Source organism: Rhinichthys klamathensis, unplaced genomic scaffold, assembly GCF_029890125.1.
Source record: "Rhinichthys klamathensis goyatoka isolate OS25496 unplaced genomic scaffold, OSU_Roscu_1.1 h1tg000259l_1, whole genome shotgun sequence".
In the NCBI taxonomy this organism is placed as follows: Eukaryota; Metazoa; Chordata; class Actinopteri; order Cypriniformes; family Leuciscidae; genus Rhinichthys; species Rhinichthys klamathensis.
The window spans coordinates 1,504,137-1,523,275 of record NW_026606781.1 but is presented as its reverse complement, the minus strand read 5'-3'; the positions used below and the strand labels follow the sequence as shown (position 1 = coordinate 1,523,275).

At 39.6% G+C, this 19,139-nt stretch overlaps 1 protein-coding gene across 1 annotated transcript; it reads left to right on the top strand.

Moving 5' to 3' along the window:
* Positions 1 to 730: 730 nt before the first annotated feature.
* LOC130101611 (myosin heavy chain, fast skeletal muscle-like) lies at positions 731 to 11,286 on the top strand. Its single transcript, XM_056267426.1, has 40 exons — positions 731 to 830; positions 1,031 to 1,252; positions 1,335 to 1,478; positions 1,564 to 1,720; positions 1,827 to 1,854; positions 1,962 to 2,073; positions 2,218 to 2,310; positions 2,437 to 2,500; positions 2,594 to 2,692; positions 2,773 to 2,876; positions 2,965 to 3,103; positions 3,263 to 3,381; positions 3,476 to 3,625; positions 3,706 to 3,876; positions 3,968 to 4,268; positions 4,388 to 4,458; positions 4,608 to 4,695; positions 4,819 to 4,936; positions 5,021 to 5,144; positions 5,248 to 5,384; positions 5,472 to 5,727; positions 5,819 to 6,061; positions 6,155 to 6,331; positions 6,428 to 6,573; positions 6,655 to 6,745; positions 6,836 to 7,225; positions 7,315 to 7,441; positions 8,044 to 8,162; positions 8,242 to 8,438; positions 8,522 to 8,705; positions 8,813 to 8,978; positions 9,100 to 9,224; positions 9,329 to 9,637; positions 9,758 to 9,961; positions 10,048 to 10,173; positions 10,263 to 10,433; positions 10,580 to 10,684; positions 10,764 to 10,859; positions 10,937 to 11,068; positions 11,186 to 11,286. The coding sequence occupies exons 2-40, from the start codon at positions 1,046 to 1,048 to the stop codon at positions 11,204 to 11,206; spliced, it is 5,811 nt and encodes a 1,936-aa protein (XP_056123401.1). The 5' UTR covers positions 731 to 830; positions 1,031 to 1,045; the 3' UTR covers positions 11,207 to 11,286.
* The last annotated feature ends 7,853 nt before the right edge of the window (positions 11,287 to 19,139 follow it).

Sequence of the window (19,139 nt, the reverse complement as noted above, 5' to 3'; positions counted from 1 at the left end):
CATACATAAGGATCTTCACACATAGACCAATGTCGATGAAGCAATACATAAGAATGTATGCCAAAAAATATGGTCCAGCAAGCCTAAAAAAAGACTCAACGTGTTACCTCTGCTTCGTGTCATATATGTGCCAAACATGTTCTATAATTTTTTTTTTTAAGATCTCAGTGTACAATCTCTACAATACGTACGAATTGCTTCATAAATTATTTTACTTGAAGATAAAAACGTGTACACAACAGCTGTTGGAACATATTCTGCTAGAGGTTAGTGAAATAATTTTCTTTAAAGAATTCTAAAAACAAATTAGCAACATATCCAAAAGGGGTAGTTATTTATTTACACCTTTACTGTTTCCATTTTTGCCAGCACCAAATGGTTTATCTGATCGATTCCTTAACTTAGACGGACTCAAATAGCCATATTTGGTGTAAGCCATATTTAACTTTTGCATTGCTGGCACAGCAAATGCAGTATAAAAACCAGGGGCAGGAGGGGAGACCGTTGCATTCAGAAGACCAGCCAAGTTTCCGTTTGTGGTGAGATGGTCATTCATTTCTTTGCAGGGAGTTTGCAGTGATTAGATTAGGTTAGAGAACCATGGCATGTCTTTCTGTAAAATATTACTGTAGATATTTTGCATATAAAACTATTCAGACAAAGAAATTAAGCGGAATTTCGATTTTCAAGTTGAACGTAATTAAAATGAAAATATTAAAGATATATGTTGCTAATAGTTTATGATAAATCTTTAATCACAGCTTTCATTTTCAATATCTTCATATTACAGGGTGCAGGGAATTCATCAGTACTTGTGGAAGATTGGAAAGGTAATTGATGTTAATGTCTGTAAATACAAGACTAGCTCAAACATTCAAAATAGTAAAAAAAAAAAAAATCTGTTCAGAAATCAAGGATAAAAAGGATATTGTTTATGGATTCACTGTAGGTAACCGTTATTATAGGGATTAGGGAAAAAAGCCACATTAATGTTATAAGAGTAATTTTTCTCCTGATCTTTAAATTTCAGAAGTAAGCCGCCACCATGAGTACGGACGCAGAGATGGCCATTTATGGCAAGGCTGCCATTTACCTTCGTAAGCCTGAGAAGGAGAGAATAGAGGCTCAGAGCAAACCATTTGATGCCAAGTCTGCTTGCTATGTGGCTGATGTCAAAGAGTTGTACCTCAAGGGAACAATCAAGAGCAAAGACGGTGGCAAAGCCACAGTTATTTTGCTTGACACTAAGGAGGTACATTTTAATAGATGCTCATATTGCACAAAGTCCTACATATTGTTTTGTCTATCTATTATCTGATTGATCAAATTTATAGGAGAGAACAGTAAAGGAGGATGACGTCTACCCAATGAACCCTCCCAAGTATGACAAGATTGAGGACATGGCCATGATGACCCATCTCAATGAAGCCTCTGTGCTGTATAACCTCAAAGAGCGTTATGCTGCATGGATGATCTACGTAAGTTCTGAAAACAGCAAACAAAAGCATTTAAGTTATTTTTGTCTGTGTTGTTGGAATCTGACCACTTCTCTGCTCATTTCAGACCTACTCTGGACTCTTCTGCGCAACTGTGAACCCCTACAAGTGGCTCCCAGTGTATGATGCAGAAGTGGTGTCTGCCTACAGAGGCAAAAAGCGTATGGAGGCCCCACCCCACATCTTCTCTGTCTCTGACAACGCCTATCAGTTCATGCTGACTGGTAAGATCTGATTTAGGAGATCTGAATTAAATTCAAGTTGAAATTCACATTCATAGTTTTTTATAAAAAACAATTACTAAAACATTATTACCCTTTGAATTAACAGACAGAGAGAACCAGTCTGTCCTGATTACGTATGTATCAAGCCTTCAATTAGAGTTGTTGAGAACAGTCATATTTTCCTCTTGTGGAACTTCCACATGTCTTATCATCTTCTGACTTCTGATTTCTCATAAACCAGTGGAGAATCTGGTGCTGGAAAGACTGTGAACACCAAACGTGTCATCCAGTACTTTGCCACAGTTGCAGTGGCAGGTGGTGACAAGAAGAAAGAGAGTTCTGGCAAAATCCAGGTATGAGATATAAAACTACATACTTATTATTTTGAATGATGGTGATTTACACTCATCTCACATGATATGTGAATTTGTTAAATGCCTATAAATAATGTTTAGTCATTAAATAGAAAATAACTGAAAACTCTTCAAACATCACAGGGCTCTCTTGAGGACCAGATAATTGCTGCCAACCCTCTGCTTGAGGCTTATGGTAATGCCAAGACTGTGAGAAATGACAACTCCTCTCGTTTTGTAAGTTCACTACTTCTTATTTACATATAGTTCAATTAGTCAGTTGTATTGGATTTTTCTATAAAGATATTTTGTTTTATTATTATCATCATTAATAATAATATTTTGTTATTTTGTTTTAAACAGGGTAAATTCATCAGAATTCACTTCGGTACATCTGGAAAACTGGCTAGTGCTGACATTGAGACATGTAGGTGGACACAATTTCATTGATCCATCCTGAACATTTGTCTTTATCTGTCACTCTTCAGATGATTGTGACTCAAGTACATTCTCTCAACAGATCTGCTGGAGAAGTCTAGAGTGTCATTCCAGCTTCCAGATGAGAGAGGCTACCACATCTTCTTCCAGATGATGACCAACCATAGGCCTGAGATTGTTGGTAGGTGCACATATTTAATTAATTCAATGTTTCAGATAATATTGTAAGATGCTCTTTCATAAATGCTGTATATTTTACAGAAATGTCGCTCCTCACCACCAACCCCTATGACTTCTCCATGTGCAGTCAGGGTCAGATCGCAGTGGCCAGCATTGATGATAAAGAAGAGCTGGATGCTACTGATGTGAGTCATTGCTGTTTGAATATTGACATATTCTGTTTAAATATGGCAGAAAAGACCATAAAGCTCATTCTTCTCTGTAATTTTACAGAGTGCTATTGACATTTTGGGCTTTACTAATGAAGAGAAAGTGGGCATCTACAAGTTCACTGGAGCTGTGCTTCATCATGGCAACATGAAGTTCAAGCAGAAGCAGCGTGAGGAGCAGGCTGAGCCTGATGGCACAGAGGGTGAGACTACATTGTACTAATGTGTGTCATAACATGCAGTGCTTTGAATTGAGTGATCCGTATTTCTATTTTGACAAAGAAAAGGATGGTTTTAGTTTAGTTTTCAATGCAAGAAAAGGGATTTAATTTTTTTTTTTCGTGCAATTTTTTTAATTGCAGATGCTGACAAAATCGCCTACCTTCTGGGTTTGAACTCTGCTGATATGCTGAAGGCTTTGTGCTACCCCAGAGTCAAGGTCGGAAATGAGTTTGTGACCAAAGGCCAGACCGTGGCACAGGTATAGTAACATTTCCAGCATGCCATGTGTTTAACCTAAAATTCAGGCTAATTATTGCAGAAGCAGAATAATATCCACTCTATTCTACTTATAGGTGTACAACTCTGTTAGCGCCTTGGCCAAATCTATCTATGAGAGGATGTTCTTGTGGATGGTCATTCGTATCAACCAGATGTTGGACACAAAACAACAAAGAAACTTCTTCATTGGTGTGCTGGATATTGCTGGCTTTGAGATCTTTGATGTAAGTGATTCTTTTCTCTTTTTTAATGGCACATTGAGTGATATTCAGAAGGTAGTAAATGGTTCTGTTTTGTCCTCCAGTACAACAGCATGGAGCAGCTGTGTATCAACTTCACCAATGAGAAACTGCAACAGTTTTTCAACCACCACATGTTTGTGCTGGAACAAGAGGAGTACAAGAAGGAGGGCATTATTTGGGAGTTCATTGACTTCGGCATGGACTTGGCCGCTTGTATTGAGCTTATTGAGAAGGTTTTTACTGGTTTATGAACTTATTCATTTCCAATTTATATGCTTGAAATCTTAAAATTGTAATAATCAAACAACATTCTTTTATAAACAGCCCATGGGTATCTTCTCCATCCTTGAAGAGGAGTGCATGTTCCCCAAGGCTACAGACACTTCCTTCAAGAACAAGCTATATGATCAGCATCTTGGCAAGAACAAAGCTTTCGAGAAACCAAAACCTACCAAAGGCAAGGCTGAAGCCCACTTCTCCCTGGTTCACTACGCTGGAACTGTGGACTACAACATTTCTGGCTGGTTGGACAAGAACAAGGATCCACTGAACGAGTCTGTTCTGCAGCTGTACCAGAAGTCTTCTGTCAAACTGCTGGCTACTCTCTACCCACCTGTTGTTGAGGGTAAAAAACTGAAGTGTTAACATGATTATGTACATCATTTTAACCAAACTTTGATTCAGGTTTGCACTCTTTTCTTGTTATTACTTTATATGTGTTATTTTGTCTCTTTATCTGAATAGAGACTGGTGGCGCCAAGAAGGGAGGCAAGAAGAAGGGTGGCTCCATGCAGACTGTGTCTTCACAGTTCAGAGTATGTCTTTGTTAGAGAGCAAATGTGAATAATGATGCAATTGAAAGCAGTGACTGTACATGAGCTTCTTGACCATAGGTTAGAAAAATAATTCATCAACAACTGAGAGAATGTGAGTAAGAATGCTAAATCTTTTCATGATTAAACAGGAGAACTTGGGCAAGCTCATGACAAACTTAAGGAGCACCCACCCTCACTTTGTGCGTTGTCTGATTCCCAATGAATCAAAGACTCCAGGTAAAGTAAAGTAATAAAGGGCTTACAGATATTATCACATTAAGACAATATTTAATGTATGTAATAATAATAATAATAACAACGTTAATTTACCAAGTTTATTATGTAAAATGTTCGTTATAGGTCTCATGGAGAACTTCCTGGTTATCCACCAGCTGAGGTGTAACGGTGTATTGGAGGGTATCAGAATCTGCAGAAAGGGCTTCCCCAGCAGAATCCTCTATGGTGACTTCAAGCAGAGGTAAATGGGACCATATGAAAATATACATTCCTGTAGGAAGCTCTTTATTAGAAGATATAAAGCATTTTGATAAATCTTCCATAGATACAAGGTGCTGAATGCCAGTGTTATCCCAGAGGGACAGTTTATTGATAACAAGAAGGCCAGTGAAAAACTCCTGGGATCCATCGACGTTGATCATGACGAGTACAGATTTGGAACCACAAAGGTTAATATTCATCTTTACAACTTTCAAAGATTTAGTGATCATGATCATTTAACCTATACAGGTAAATTAATATATTTTGATTTACTGTTTTACATGAATTCAGGTGTTCTTCAAAGCTGGTCTTCTGGGTACTCTTGAGGAGATGCGTGATGAGAAACTGGCTACTCTGGTCACAATGACTCAGGCTCTCTGCCGTGGTTACCTGATGAGGAGGGAGTTTGTGAAGATGATGGAAAGGAGGTGAGTATTGCTTGAATAAAGGTGATATCAACAATAATTGTACAAACGGTGAGCTGGTTATGTCATTTAATGATGAATTATTCACAGGGAGTCCATTTACACCATCCAATACAACATCCGCTCATTCATGAATGTCAAACACTGGCCATGGATGAAGGTTTATTACAAGATTAAGCCTCTGCTGAAGAGTGCCGAGACTGAGAAGGAGCTGGCAACCATGAAAGAGGACTTCGCAAAATGTAAAGTAGATCTTGCCAAGGCTGAAGCCAAAAAGAAGGAGCTTGAAGAGAAGATGGTAGCACTGTTGCAAGAGAAAAATGATCTGCAGCTGCAAGTGCAATCTGTGAGTATATTTTATAGTTAACTGAATACTGGCTCCCTTAAAAATAAGCAATGGTTGTTTCCAATGAAATAGCAATCTATTTTACTAACAGGAATCTGAGGGTCTCTCAGATGCTGAGGAGAGGTGTGAGGGTCTGATCAAAAGCAAAATCCAGCTTGAAGCTAAACTCAAGGAGACAACTGAGAGACTGGAGGATGAGGAAGAAATCAATGCTGAACTGACAGCCAAGAAGAGGAAACTGGAGGATGAGTGCTCTGAGCTGAAGAAAGACATTGATGACCTGGAGCTCACCTTGGCTAAAGTGGAGAAGGAGAAACATGCCACTGAGAATAAGGTTGGAGATTGAGTTGGTTTAAGATTAGACTTAATCTCTGTCTTATATGTTGATATAGAAAATATAAGCTTATTTGGAACAAAAATCATACAGGTCAAGAACTTAACTGAGGAAATGGCAGCTCAGGATGAGAGCATTGCCAAGCTTACGAAGGAGAAGAAAGCCCTCCAAGAGTCACATCAGCAGACACTGGATGATCTTCAGGCCGAAGAGGACAAAGTCAACACCCTGACCAAATCCAAGACAAAGCTTGAGCAGCAAGTCGATGATGTGAGTTTCTATTTAAACATGTCATTAATTCATTAAATCAACTATCTTTTTTGCTTTGATCAAAAATGACATATTCTATATATCATTGTCCTGTAGCTTGAGGGTTCCCTTGAACAAGAGAAGAAGCTCCGCATGGACCTGGAAAGAGCCAAGAGAAAGCTTGAAGGAGACCTGAAATTAGCCCAAGAATCCATCATGGACCTGGAGAATGACAAGCAGCAATCTGAGGAGAAAATAAAAAAGTAATTAAAGCATGAAATCTTTTAAAAACATTTAAAAACGTTATTGTTTTTTACAAACTACTTATTGTTGAACACCCTTAGGAAAGAATTTGAAACAAGTCAGCTGCTTAGTAAGATAGAAGATGAACAATCTTTGGGTGCTCAACTCCAAAAGAAGATCAAGGAGCTTCAGGTTTTTTATGAGATTTTTTTTAAAAAATGCTGTCAAAGGTAAAGGTAAAATAAAGACTAATAAAATTTCATGAATTACTTTCCACCATAGGCTCGCATTGAGGAACTGGAGGAAGAGATCGAGGCTGAGCGCGCTGCTCGTGCCAAGGTTGAGAAGCAGAGAGCTGATCTCTCCAGGGAACTTGAGGAGATCAGTGAGAGGCTTGAGGAGGCTGGAGGAGCCACTGCTGCTCAGATCGAGATGAATAAGAAGCGTGAAGCTGAATTCCAGAAGCTGCGTCGTGATCTTGAAGAGTCCACCCTCCAGCATGAAGCTACTGCTGCTGCCCTCCGCAAGAAGCAGGCAGACAGTGTGGCCGAGCTGGGAGAGCAAATCGACAACCTGCAGCGTGTTAAGCAGAAACTTGAGAAAGAGAAGAGCGAATTCAAAATGGAGATTGATGATCTTTCCAGCAACATGGAAGCTGTTGCCAAAGCAAAGGTTTGAGAATGTTTTTTTTTTTTTTTTAAATTAGGAAATATAACAAATGTGGTTAAGATTCTTAAGAATCAAATCAAATGTGTTTACAGGCTAATCTTGAGAAGATGTGCCGCACACTTGAGGACCAACTTAGCGAAATTAAGTCCAAGAATGACGAGAACCTTCGCCAGATAAATGACCTCAGTGCTCAAAGAGCAAGACTTCAAACTGAAAATGGTAAATAATGCACAATATCTCAAAAATATCAAACAAAATAATACAGCATTTTATTTTCTCCTCTAACAAATGCAGATAAACAATTAGTATAAGTAAATCATCCTCCATGTAACATATTCACATCATTCACATCACCTCATTCTCAATGCTCATTTATTATGTTTTTATAAAATAAATGAAGTGAAGTGACATGAGTGCCAAGTATGGTAACTCGAACTCAGAATTTGTCCTCTGCATTTAACCCATGCAAGTTAGTGCTCATACATTAGGAGCGATGAGTAGTGAACACATCAGCAACACACATACCAGGAGCAGTGAGCAGCCATTCACTGCGGCGTCCAGGGAGCAATTGACTAGAGGCCTTAGTTAGGTGCCTTGCTCAAGGGCACCTCAGTCGTTTCCTGCTGGCATTGAGAATCAAACCCGTGACCTTTGGGTTAAAAGTCAGAATCTCTGACTATTAGGTCACAACTGCATCATATGATTATGTAATCAATTTCCCCAGCCTAATTGTGTAGCAAATGCTTTTCTCATATTATTAAATAGTTTATTTGGAGTTGAACGGACATAGCGTTTTGAGTTGAACGGACACCTTTTAACAGGTGAGTTTGGCCGTCAGCTGGAGGAGAAGGAGGCTCTGGTTTCTCAGCTCACCAGAGGCAAACAAGCTTTCACTCAGCAAATTGAGGAGCTTAAGAGGCATATTGAAGAGGAGGTTAAGGTAATATAGTACAATCATGCACATACTTGTCAATTACTTTACTGTAGATAAAAGCTAATATTATGTGACTGTCTCTTAGGCTAAGAACGCACTGGCCCATGCTGTGCAATCAGCCCGTCATGACTGCGACCTGCTCCGTGAGCAGTTTGAGGAAGAGCAGGAGGCAAAGGCTGAGCTGCAGCGGGGAATGTCAAAGGCCAACAGTGAGGTTGCTCAGTGGAGAACCAAATATGAAACTGATGCCATCCAGCGCACAGAGGAGCTTGAAGAGTCCAAGTATGTCTATTATTGAATAATATTCCTAATTCTCACAGCTATTTTATAGATTGGAATTCAAAATAATGTGTATTACTTAACAGGAAGAAGCTGGCCCAGCGTCTGCAAGAGGCAGAAGAACAAATTGAGGCAGTGAACTCCAAATGTGCATCTCTGGAGAAGACCAAACAGAGACTCCAGGGTGAGGTGGAGGACCTCATGATTGATGTGGAGAGAGCCAATGGTTTGGCTGCTAACCTTGACAAGAAACAGAGGAACTTTGACAAGGTAAACTATCTGAGTCATTATATGATATTCTCTTTGTAAAATATTGCTGAAATGGGCTTTGTTAAACATGTTATTAACAAACCGATCCTAAAATATCTCCACCAAAGGTCCTGGCAGAATGGAAGCAGAAATATGAGGAAGGTCAGGCAGAGTTGGAAGGTGCCCAGAAAGAGGCTCGTTCACTCAGCACTGAACTGTTCAAGATGAAGAACTCTTATGAGGAGAGCCTGGATCAGCTGGAGACCCTCAAGAGAGAGAACAAGAATCTGCAGCGTAAGAATGAAACCGACTGAGAAACGAAGAATGAAAAGACTTCAATGTTCTAATTTTAAATTAGCTTTACAAAGTAAATGCATGTGATTATGATTACAGATAATATTTTTTCTTTCTATAGAGGAGATTTCCGATCTGACAGAGCAGATAGGTGAAACTGGTAAGAGCATCCATGAGCTGGAAAAGGCCAAGAAGACAGTGGAGACTGAGAAGGCAGAGATTCAGACCGCCCTGGAGGAGGCTGAAGTGAGTATCTGAAGATCAATATGGAAATCTTGCTAGAACCATCATACTGTCTTGTTAATTAATAATTTTATTATGATATTTAAATGTTGTTTTATTTGTCATAGGGTACACTGGAGCACGAGGAGTCCAAGATTCTTCGTGTCCAGCTTGAGCTAAACCAGATCAAGGGAGAGGTTGACAGGAAGCTTGCAGAGAAGGAAGAGGAGATGGAGCAGATCAAGAGGAACAGCCAGAGAGTCATTGAATCCATGCAGGGCACTCTGGACTCTGAAGTCAGGAGCAGGAATGATGCCCTGAGAATCAAGAAGAAGATGGAGGGAGACCTTAATGAGATGGAGATTCAGCTGAGTCACGCCAATCGCCAGGCTGCTGAGGCCCAGAAACAGCTCAGGAACGTTCAGGGACAACTCAAGGTATGTGACTTATGTTCGACTTTGGGATGTATTAATATGTTTGTATAATCTAACTTTTGTTAGGTTATGGTCACCAGAAAACACATTGAAAGCTTATTCTAAAGCTATTGTTATGTTCAGGATGCCCAACTGCACCTTGATGATGCCCAGAGAGGGCAGGAAGACATGAAGGAGCAGGTGGCCATGGTGGAGCGCAGAAACACTCTGATGCAGTCTGAGATTGAGGAGCTGAGAGCTGCTCTGGAGCAGACAGAGAGAGGCCGCAAAGTGGCTGAACAAGAGTTGGTGGACATCAGTGAGCGTGTTGGGCTGCTGCACTCTCAGGTAAGGGCATTTCTTATTTTACAATGAAATGAATGAAATTGAGAGCAGCATTTAAAGTGTCTGAACTGTTGCTTTCCATTTTGTAGAACACAAGTCTCCTGAACACCAAGAAGAAGTTTGAGGCTGACCTTGTTCAGATCCAGAGTGAAGTTGATGACACTGTACAGGAAGCCAGAAATGCAGAGGAGAAGGCCAAGAAGGCCATCACTGATGTGAGCAACAGTAGCTGGCAAATGTTTCAAAAGACACTTGTATACTTGAAACAATGTGGATCTAATGACTTTCTGTATTAATGCAAAAGGCTGCAATGATGGCAGAAGAGCTGAAGAAGGAGCAGGACACCAGTGCTCACCTTGAGAGGATGAAGAAGAATCTGGAGATCACAGTGAAGGACCTGCAGCACCGTCTGGATGAGGCTGAGAATCTAGCCATGAAGGGAGGAAAGAAACAACTCCAGAAACTGGAGTCCAGAGTAAGATTGCCTTTATTCTGATGTTAATAGTTATGATCTGAGAGGTATAAATTGTGTAATGCTTTAATACTCTGGAATATTTTGGATAGCCTAAACATGTTTTCATCGCCTGTAATACTTTTACTACTATCTCCTACTAACTATAGGTCCGTGAGCTTGAAGCTGAAGTTGAGGCAGAGCAGAGACGTGGAGCTGATGCTGTTAAAGGTGTCCGCAAATATGAGAGGAGAGTCAAGGAGCTCACCTACCAGGTACAAAAAAATGTGTAGTAAAATTCAGGTCACTATAATCTGATTATGTTCTAGTCTGATCCTTGTTCATTATCTGCAGACTGAGGAGGATAAGAAGAACCTCAACAGACTGCAGGATCTGGTTGACAAGCTTCAGCTGAAGGTCAAGGCTTACAAGAGACAGGCTGAAGAAGCTGTGAGTATCTCATTTGAGAACTGTAAACACCTTGTGAACATATTAAGTTCCTGATCTAATCGTATGTGACTTTGCAGGATGAACAAGCAAACACTCACCTGTCCAAGTTGAGGAAGGTGCAGCATGAGCTGGAAGAGGCTGAGGAGCGTGCTGACATTGCTGAGTCTCAGGTCAACAAGCTTAGAGTCAAGAGCCGTGATGCTGGAAAGGTAATTTTTCTCACATGATTTTTCAAACATACTTACATTTTAAAGCTTTTATTTGGCCATAAATTGTTCCATTTTATATTCGTACAGATATTTTTATTTGTGTAACTTTTTTTTCAGAGCAAAGAGGCAGCAGAGTGAAAATCTTCACATTCACTGTCACAAGCTCCCATTTGTCTCTGAAAAGGTGCAATTGCTCAATAAAACATAATATTCATCAACCTCTTTTATTTCCATTGCTTTTTTGTCATTATCTTCTCCATATCCCGATGGATTTTTTCATGTGTATTACATTTATTTTCATATACAACAATCTCCTCAAATGAGACCTAATTATAGCTTCAACAAAGAATTTTAATTTAACAATGAGCTTTTAACCAGTATAACTACTAATGGCAACAAATCAACTTCCACTAATTAAATACTGAAGTAAATTATTCTCAATAACACAACCTAGGCATTTTTCAATTAGAAAATGATGGATAAACATTAAAAATGTAATAAACAGACAATACAAATACAACTTGAATTATTTCTTACCACTGAATTGCACAGTGCAGAGATGGACATCCCCCTTTGCATTTTAGTTTGTAAACAAACACCTTTGGGTTACAAATATTATCATGTTCTGTTCAATTATCTCAGATCTTTCTATTGTGAATCACTTTAAATTGTATAAGCTCTCACATTTAGACTGATATGAAACTCTTCTTGCTCCCCTGGTTTAATTTTTTTTCTCCCCCATCCGTGAAACGGAGTTATAACATTCTAGAATCTAGGTCAAATAGAACATTCTAGGATCTAGGTCAAATATTGTGATCTTCCTTTTTAAATAGCTGTACGTCAACAGAGAAAAAAATGAGCCAAATAAGTAATTTTTTTTTGTCTTTAAAGAGGCTTTTTAAGGTATACAGTAAAGTCTAAAAATTTCAGATTACTTCATATGCACAACATGTAAAAGCTTGTACAGGTAAATAAATTATGAGACTCCTAATGAATTATTAAACTAAAAATTATGTATGAGTTTAATTAGTTCGACTAAAGACTTGTCACTTTATGACAATATGAGTCAGTTTATTTCATGATAATGATATATATTAGGGATGTAACGGTTCACAAATGTCATGGTTCGGTTCGATACAACACAGAGGTGTCACGGTTCGGTACGTTTTCGATATAGCAAAAGGAAAGAAATGCCAGAGAAATTTCCTTGATTTAAAAAAAATATATATTTATTAAAACTAACAACATAAAGTATGATCTTTTTTTTTTACTTTGAGCAATGATGGAGCTATTCCTGACCCATCTTTTGGGGTGTCTTGGGCAGCATGTATATATATATAAAAAAATTGAAATGTAATATTGTAGTAGTTATAAACAAATACAAAGAAAATAACAATTTTGTTTTTTATATGGATCTCAGTGTGCTTTTACTCAGTTTTTTTTCCACCCAGAAAGATGAGTGTCCACTAAATGCTGTGGGGATATTTTGTAGCGTGTGTTTCTCCTTGTTTTCGTCTAGTTCCAGTTATTGACACACTGTGGTGATGTCGGCATAAATGAGTTGACATGTTTGAAGTATTCCCACAGGTGTAGCCTATTTTCATGTAAAGGGCTCTAGACTTTTGAAAATTTTAGGCACACAAGCAGAAAATGTAGGGGCACACCTTAAATCAACCTGCAGCGCAGTTATTCACATTTCCCCCCATTTTAACTTTATTAGCATATTTTAAGACTTCTGTAACAAACATGATTGTGAACAGCTCAAATAAATAAATAAATAAATACAAATACTGACAAATGCCTTGGTAATAAATATACTTAACTTACAGAAATTACAATGTGCAGTTTTATTTTAAGTTTGCAAGGCTCCAGATTAACATTTGAGGGCAGCATTTCTATTCATAATGTCGAAATAATTCAAAAGCAAAACGATAAAAAAAAATATTTGGGAGTGTGTTACGTCCCTCGTTAATAAGATGTTATTTGTCTAGGAATGTTATTAGACATAACAAGTTTTGCGCTCATGTGTGGATTAATATAGTATGGGAAACAGAAACAGACAACAACCCACAATTTAGTTGAAAAGGTTTTATTTCTTCAACTGCAATAAAGTAAAGTAGTAGTGAAATAATAATATAGTAAAGTAATACAACGTAGTCAGAATAATCAAATCAACAGACAATCTGGTAGAGAGGAAGGAGCAAGAGTGGTGCTTAATTAAAAGAACTAAAGATAACAAAAACAACCCTTTAATCAAAAGATGACCAATTTATTTACCAGACAAAACAATTAAACACAAAATGCCGGCAACAACACAAAACACGTAAAGGGAAAATCACGCAGGAGGGAGAACCCCTCGCTCGTTCCTCGAAGGCAGAGAGCAGGAAGCTTTTATCAGGAAAAGAAACTCCCACCACAGGTGTCCTCCATCCGCCCTCAGGATTGCAGCCCCACCCCACTGAAACACAGACAGAGCACAAACAAATATGCAGGCCGTCACAACACGTACGATATGATGTGGAGAGAAGGATTGCTATTAAAGATGCAAAGAACTGGAATTGAAGGAAGATTTTATAATTGGGCTTTAAGTTTCTTATTTGGACGATCGATTCAAGTCAAGGTAGGCAATACATTATCTCAGATGGTGAATGTAGAAAACGGAACACCACAGGGAAATGCCATAAGTCCTGTATTATTTAACATAATGATCAATGATATATATGAAGGAATTCATCCAGGAATTAAAACAGCATTATATGCAGACAATGGAGCAATGTGGAAGAGGGGAAGAAATGTTAAATATATAGTGAAAAAAAAAATCAAGAAGCAATTGAGAATGTAGAGAACTGGTCAATGGAATGGGGATTTAGATTCTCTATATCCAAAACGTGTTGTCAGTTTTTTACTAAAAAGAGGATTGCAGAAAATATTAAACTTTATTTATATAAACAGCCTCTAGAAAGGGTATCAAATTTAAATATTTAGGTTTATGGTTTGACATAAAATTAAATTAACATGGAAAATTCATGTCAAATATATTGAAGAGAAATGCAGCACAGTATAAATCTAATGAGATCTATAGTAGGCCAAGAATGGGGGACTGATAAACAATCTATGATCAAAATATACTGTGCTCTCTTATGATCCGTTTTGGATTATGGATGTATTATATCTGGATCTGCATCAACTAGTATGCTAAAAAGGTTAGATTTAATTCAAGCACGAGCTTTGAGATGTATCACAGGAGCAATTAAAACAACTCAAATCTCAGCAATGCAAGTAGAAACAGGAGAGTCCCCATTAGAAATAAGACGCCAAAAATTCTCTGTTGTTTACTGGATCAATTTACTAGGGCATAAACAGGAACATTTTACAAAAGCAATAATAGAGGGGAGTTGGGAGACAATGAACTTAACAGGAAAAGGGTTTGCATGGAAAGGAATGGGATTTGAGCAATAAATTTGAATTATTTGCAAGTGTAATCTAACAAAATTGAATTTTAGGTGGTAGTTTAAATAGTTCTGAATTTGATTTTTTTAAACGAATATTGAACATTTGAAATTTAACAATGAAAAATGTATTTATGGCTGAATTTTATAGACATGTATTTTCAAACAGCTATTTTTTTTTTCTGAATTCAAATACTGCAAATATTTAGTAAAAAAAAAAAAATACAGATTCAAGTTTTCAAGATGAAGAAATTCGGAACTTCAAATTCAGTTTTCTAAATGTAACCAGTGGTTGAATGAAACACAGGATACAAAAATTACTTTTTGGGCTTTATTCTGGCTGCTGTCTCTATAAAGGACAGCGGTCGAGAGGAGCAAATATTTAGAAACAAAAATAATACAATGAAATAAAGTCTTTCACATTTCTTTGGTGCACTTGTTTGGTATAAAAGATGATTGACACAAACTGAAAGAAATCAAATTGAAATGAAAGACATTGGAATAATGAAATAGGCAAATACAGTAATGAAATACGGTAGAGGCTAATAGTCAAATGCAAAACAGTACATTAGTCTACCATCAAACTTCACAGTTATCTGCATACAGTTTTAAAGAAAGAGAAATTAGTACACTGTGTTCACACAGCATTCAATACGTTAAGTAGCTCTTAACCATATATTCAATGTTAAAATAACTCACTGTTTTCTAACATGCACATCCAATTTAAACATTCACAAACACTGGGCTTCGAATAAGAGGAACAATTTAATTAACATTTATTACACATACCCAGTCTTTGCACGTGTCCCACGCGTGATCAAACCAGATCCAGCTCACACATACACACACAGGCGTCCTTAAAAGGCGATCTATAAACATTTCCCAATGAGCACACACATATGTAATACGTAAATATAACATTTAAACATTTTGTTCACGGGAATTAAACTGTATATTTACCTCACAAAGCCTTAAATAGGTGTATATGAACAAAACCAGCAGCTCTCACGTGCAATCACTGCTCTCTCTTCGCTGAAAACTAGCGCATGCACACTACACGAGGCAATGCCGTAAAGTGAGCGTCGCAACACAATCTCTTAAAGGAACCACGACTAATTTATGTCTAGTGTCATAATTTGTGATACTCATCCCACTTGGCTACATTCTCCCCTGCTAAATGTCATTGTCCTCGATGACTAATACATGTTCTTCACTTCTTTAACAGCTTCTCTAAAGAACACACTGCCCAAACTTGTTAACACCTGAGAAAAGACTTCGGGGCTAAGTGACACTGCATTGCATACTGATCTCGGCTCATTAAAGGGGTTTGAGTGTAGACCAGCATGGGCCCTTTTTGTTCTCCTAGGCGTTGGTACACGCCTTCTAAGTACTGGTTCTTCCACTTCTAGAGCAGAACTAGTGTCAGGGGCAACCTGCTCAAGTACAGAATCTTTTTGTTCAGTGCTAGCTGAAACCAAGCTGGATTGATCTACCAGTGCTTCATAATTTCCTGCGGAACTTCCAATCTGTGTTGTCTCCGGCAAACTGGGGTAAGTGACTTCCTCTAAAACAACAAAATCAGGATGCACTGCAACCGGCTCATGTTTAGAAACTCCTTTTGGCTGTGGTGTTGTAGGAGGATGGTTCTCCATCACTTCTGGCTCAGGAGCATAAGTGACGCAGGGCCGCAAGTCCGCTCTATGCAATGCCTTTATAGGGCCATCCTCAAGAGGCTCAACAGTGTGCGTGGTACCTTGCACATCTATGACCTTGTAAACGGTAGGACCCCATGAATCCTGTATCTTATTCCTACCCAAAGGTCGGTGGCGCAGATACACCTGCTGACCAACATTGATCTCAGGACAATACACCTTGTCATTCAGAGGGGCTAACCTCTCAGTGGCCTTGTGTTCAGCATATTCTCTTGCCTTTTTGTGTGCTTCCTTCAATCTCTCCTGATGAACCACTAACCAGTCTTGTTTTCTGTCCACAGGTTGTTCGTGACCTAGCAGGGTATCGACGGGAAGATGTGGATGGACTCCAAAAAGTAAGTAGTATGGTGAGTATCCTGTGGTTGCATGTGGCGTGACATTGTATGCATAAACCAACTCAGCAAGGTGTGCCAGCGCCTTTTCTTTTCAGGGGGAAGTGTGCGTAGCAAATCATGGAGCGTTCGATTAAAACGCTCGCACTGAGCATTACCCTGAGGCCGATAGGGTGTAGTGCGGGTTTTCTTCACACCATACATTTTACACAGCTCAGCAATCACTTCGCTTTCAAAATTTCTTCCCTGATCAGAATGCAATCTTTCAGGTACACCATACTTCATGAGCCACTCCCTCAACAAGAGTGCAACAAGAGCAAACCATCTTGCTCCTGGATACTTTTCCACTGCTTTATCAGAGATAAGGTGGACTTCGAAAGTCGAGATCTTTCAGCGCGGGAGGGCTTTCTCTTGATTTCCCAGAAGTTTCTGAAAGAACTGATGGTAGGATCATTCTTCTGGAAATCTACCAGCTCCTCTACTTTATAGCCCGGCATAGTATGTGTACTTCCCTGGCTGTCATTTCCTGCAACTTCTCCACAATCCAAGGCACGAATTTGTCTGACCCTGCAACAGCTCTCACCAGCAATCACCAAGTCAGGCTGCAAGACTGTCCCTTTGTTGACTACATTACAAATAGCAACACAGTCGCCATACTCGTCAGGAATGGTAAGCACCCCTGCTGAAGGGTGTCTAGACAGAGCATCAGCAGCTGTATTGTGTCGGCCAGGGCGATATTTCACTTCAAAGTCAAAAACGGCTAGTTGAGCGACCCACCTTTGCTCAATTGCACCGAGCTTGGCTGTTTTAAGATGGCACAAAGGGTTGTTATCAGTGATGACTACAAATTTGGAGCCCAGCAGATAACCACGAAACTTTTCCGAGATGGCCCATTTAAGGGCCAGCAGCTCCAGTTTCATGCTGCTGTAGTTCCGGTCATTCCTTTCCGCCTTCCGAAGTCTCCTACTAGCGAATGCAATGACCCTCTTACACTCGCCCTGTTGCTGGTATAGTATTGCTCCCAGGCCCTCATTACTCGCATCAGTCTCTAAGACGAACGGAAGAGTAAAATCTGCATACCCCAGCACAGGAGCAGAGGTGAGCTTCTCTTTCAGGAGCTCAAATGCTAACTGGCACTCAGACGACCACAAAGCACTGAAATCCTTCCTCGCACTGCCAAACTGGGAAATACACAGATTCACTAAATCATGAAGGGGCCCAGCAATCCTAGAAAACCCCTCAATGAATTTTCTGTAGTAGCCACAGAACCCTAAGAACGAGCGTAGTTCCTTCACTGTGTTGGGGACTTTCCATTGCCTCACTGCCTCAATTTTCCCTGGATCGGTAGCAACACCTTCTGCTGAGATTCGATGACCCAAAAAGGTTACTTCTCGCTGCAGGAAGTGGCACTTCTCAGGCTTAACTTTAAGACCGGTTTCCTTCAACCTCTTAAAGACTATTTCCAATCTCCGCAAGTGCTCTGGAAAAGTGGCAGAGTACACTAGTATATCATCCAAATACACTAGCATGATCTGAAAGATTAAGTCACCCATTGTGGTCTGCATCAAGCGCTCAAACGTTGATGGCCCATTACACACCCCAAAAGGCATACGGGAGTACTCAAAGATCCCAAATGGAGTTGTAAATGCAGTCTTATGCCTGTCACGTTCGTGAACAGCAACCTGATGATATCCACTCGCCAGGTCAATTGAAGAGAAGAATGTTGCTCCTTGAAGCGCGTCAAAACTCTCATCAATCCTAGGTAAAGGGAACGCATCTCGGCGGGTCTTAGCGTTGAGCTGCCTGTAATCAACACACAGCCTGAGGCTGCCATCCGTCTTCCTCACTAACACAATAGGGGAGGCATAAGCACTGGTGCTTTCTTGAATCACTCCCTTCTTGAGAAGCTTACTGATGTGTTCTCTGACTTCTCTGTACTGTGTGGGTGGGATATGCCTATAAGGCTGGGTCACTGGGACATCGTCGGCCACATGGATTTCATGTTTCACCTTATTGGTAAAACCAAGGTCTTCATCCTCGAGCGCGAACACATCAGAATACTGCATTAACAAATCACTCAGCGCTGCCTGCTGCTCAATGGTGCCACCAATATGAAGCTTACTGAGGAACTCTTTCGTGCTGTTCTCCAACACCTGACTGTTTTTGGCATTAACCGTGATCTCCTCCATATCAGCTGAAACACGCTGGAACTTAACCTCGTACATCTCATTTAACTTCATACTCTCAACAAGAGTTAAACTCCCAAGCCTGGTTCGGGCCTGTAACCAGATTTCTTCTGAGGAAAGATTTACCACTTGCACAGGAAACAATGATGTCCCTGATGACACCAGAGAAGGAACAACAATGAGTCCACCCGGTAATGGTGTGTTCATAGGCTCCAACAGGTAATCGGATGAACCATCATGAAGCACGTCTTTCGCACCTTTGGCCATCACCGTGGCAACTGAAGAAGCAGGTATGTGGACCACTTCTTTTCCAGCTATCCGTACTGCTATTCTCTTCTCTTGGCTATGGGCACTGTGCAACTGTTGAAATGCTTCTCTCCAATTTGATTGCA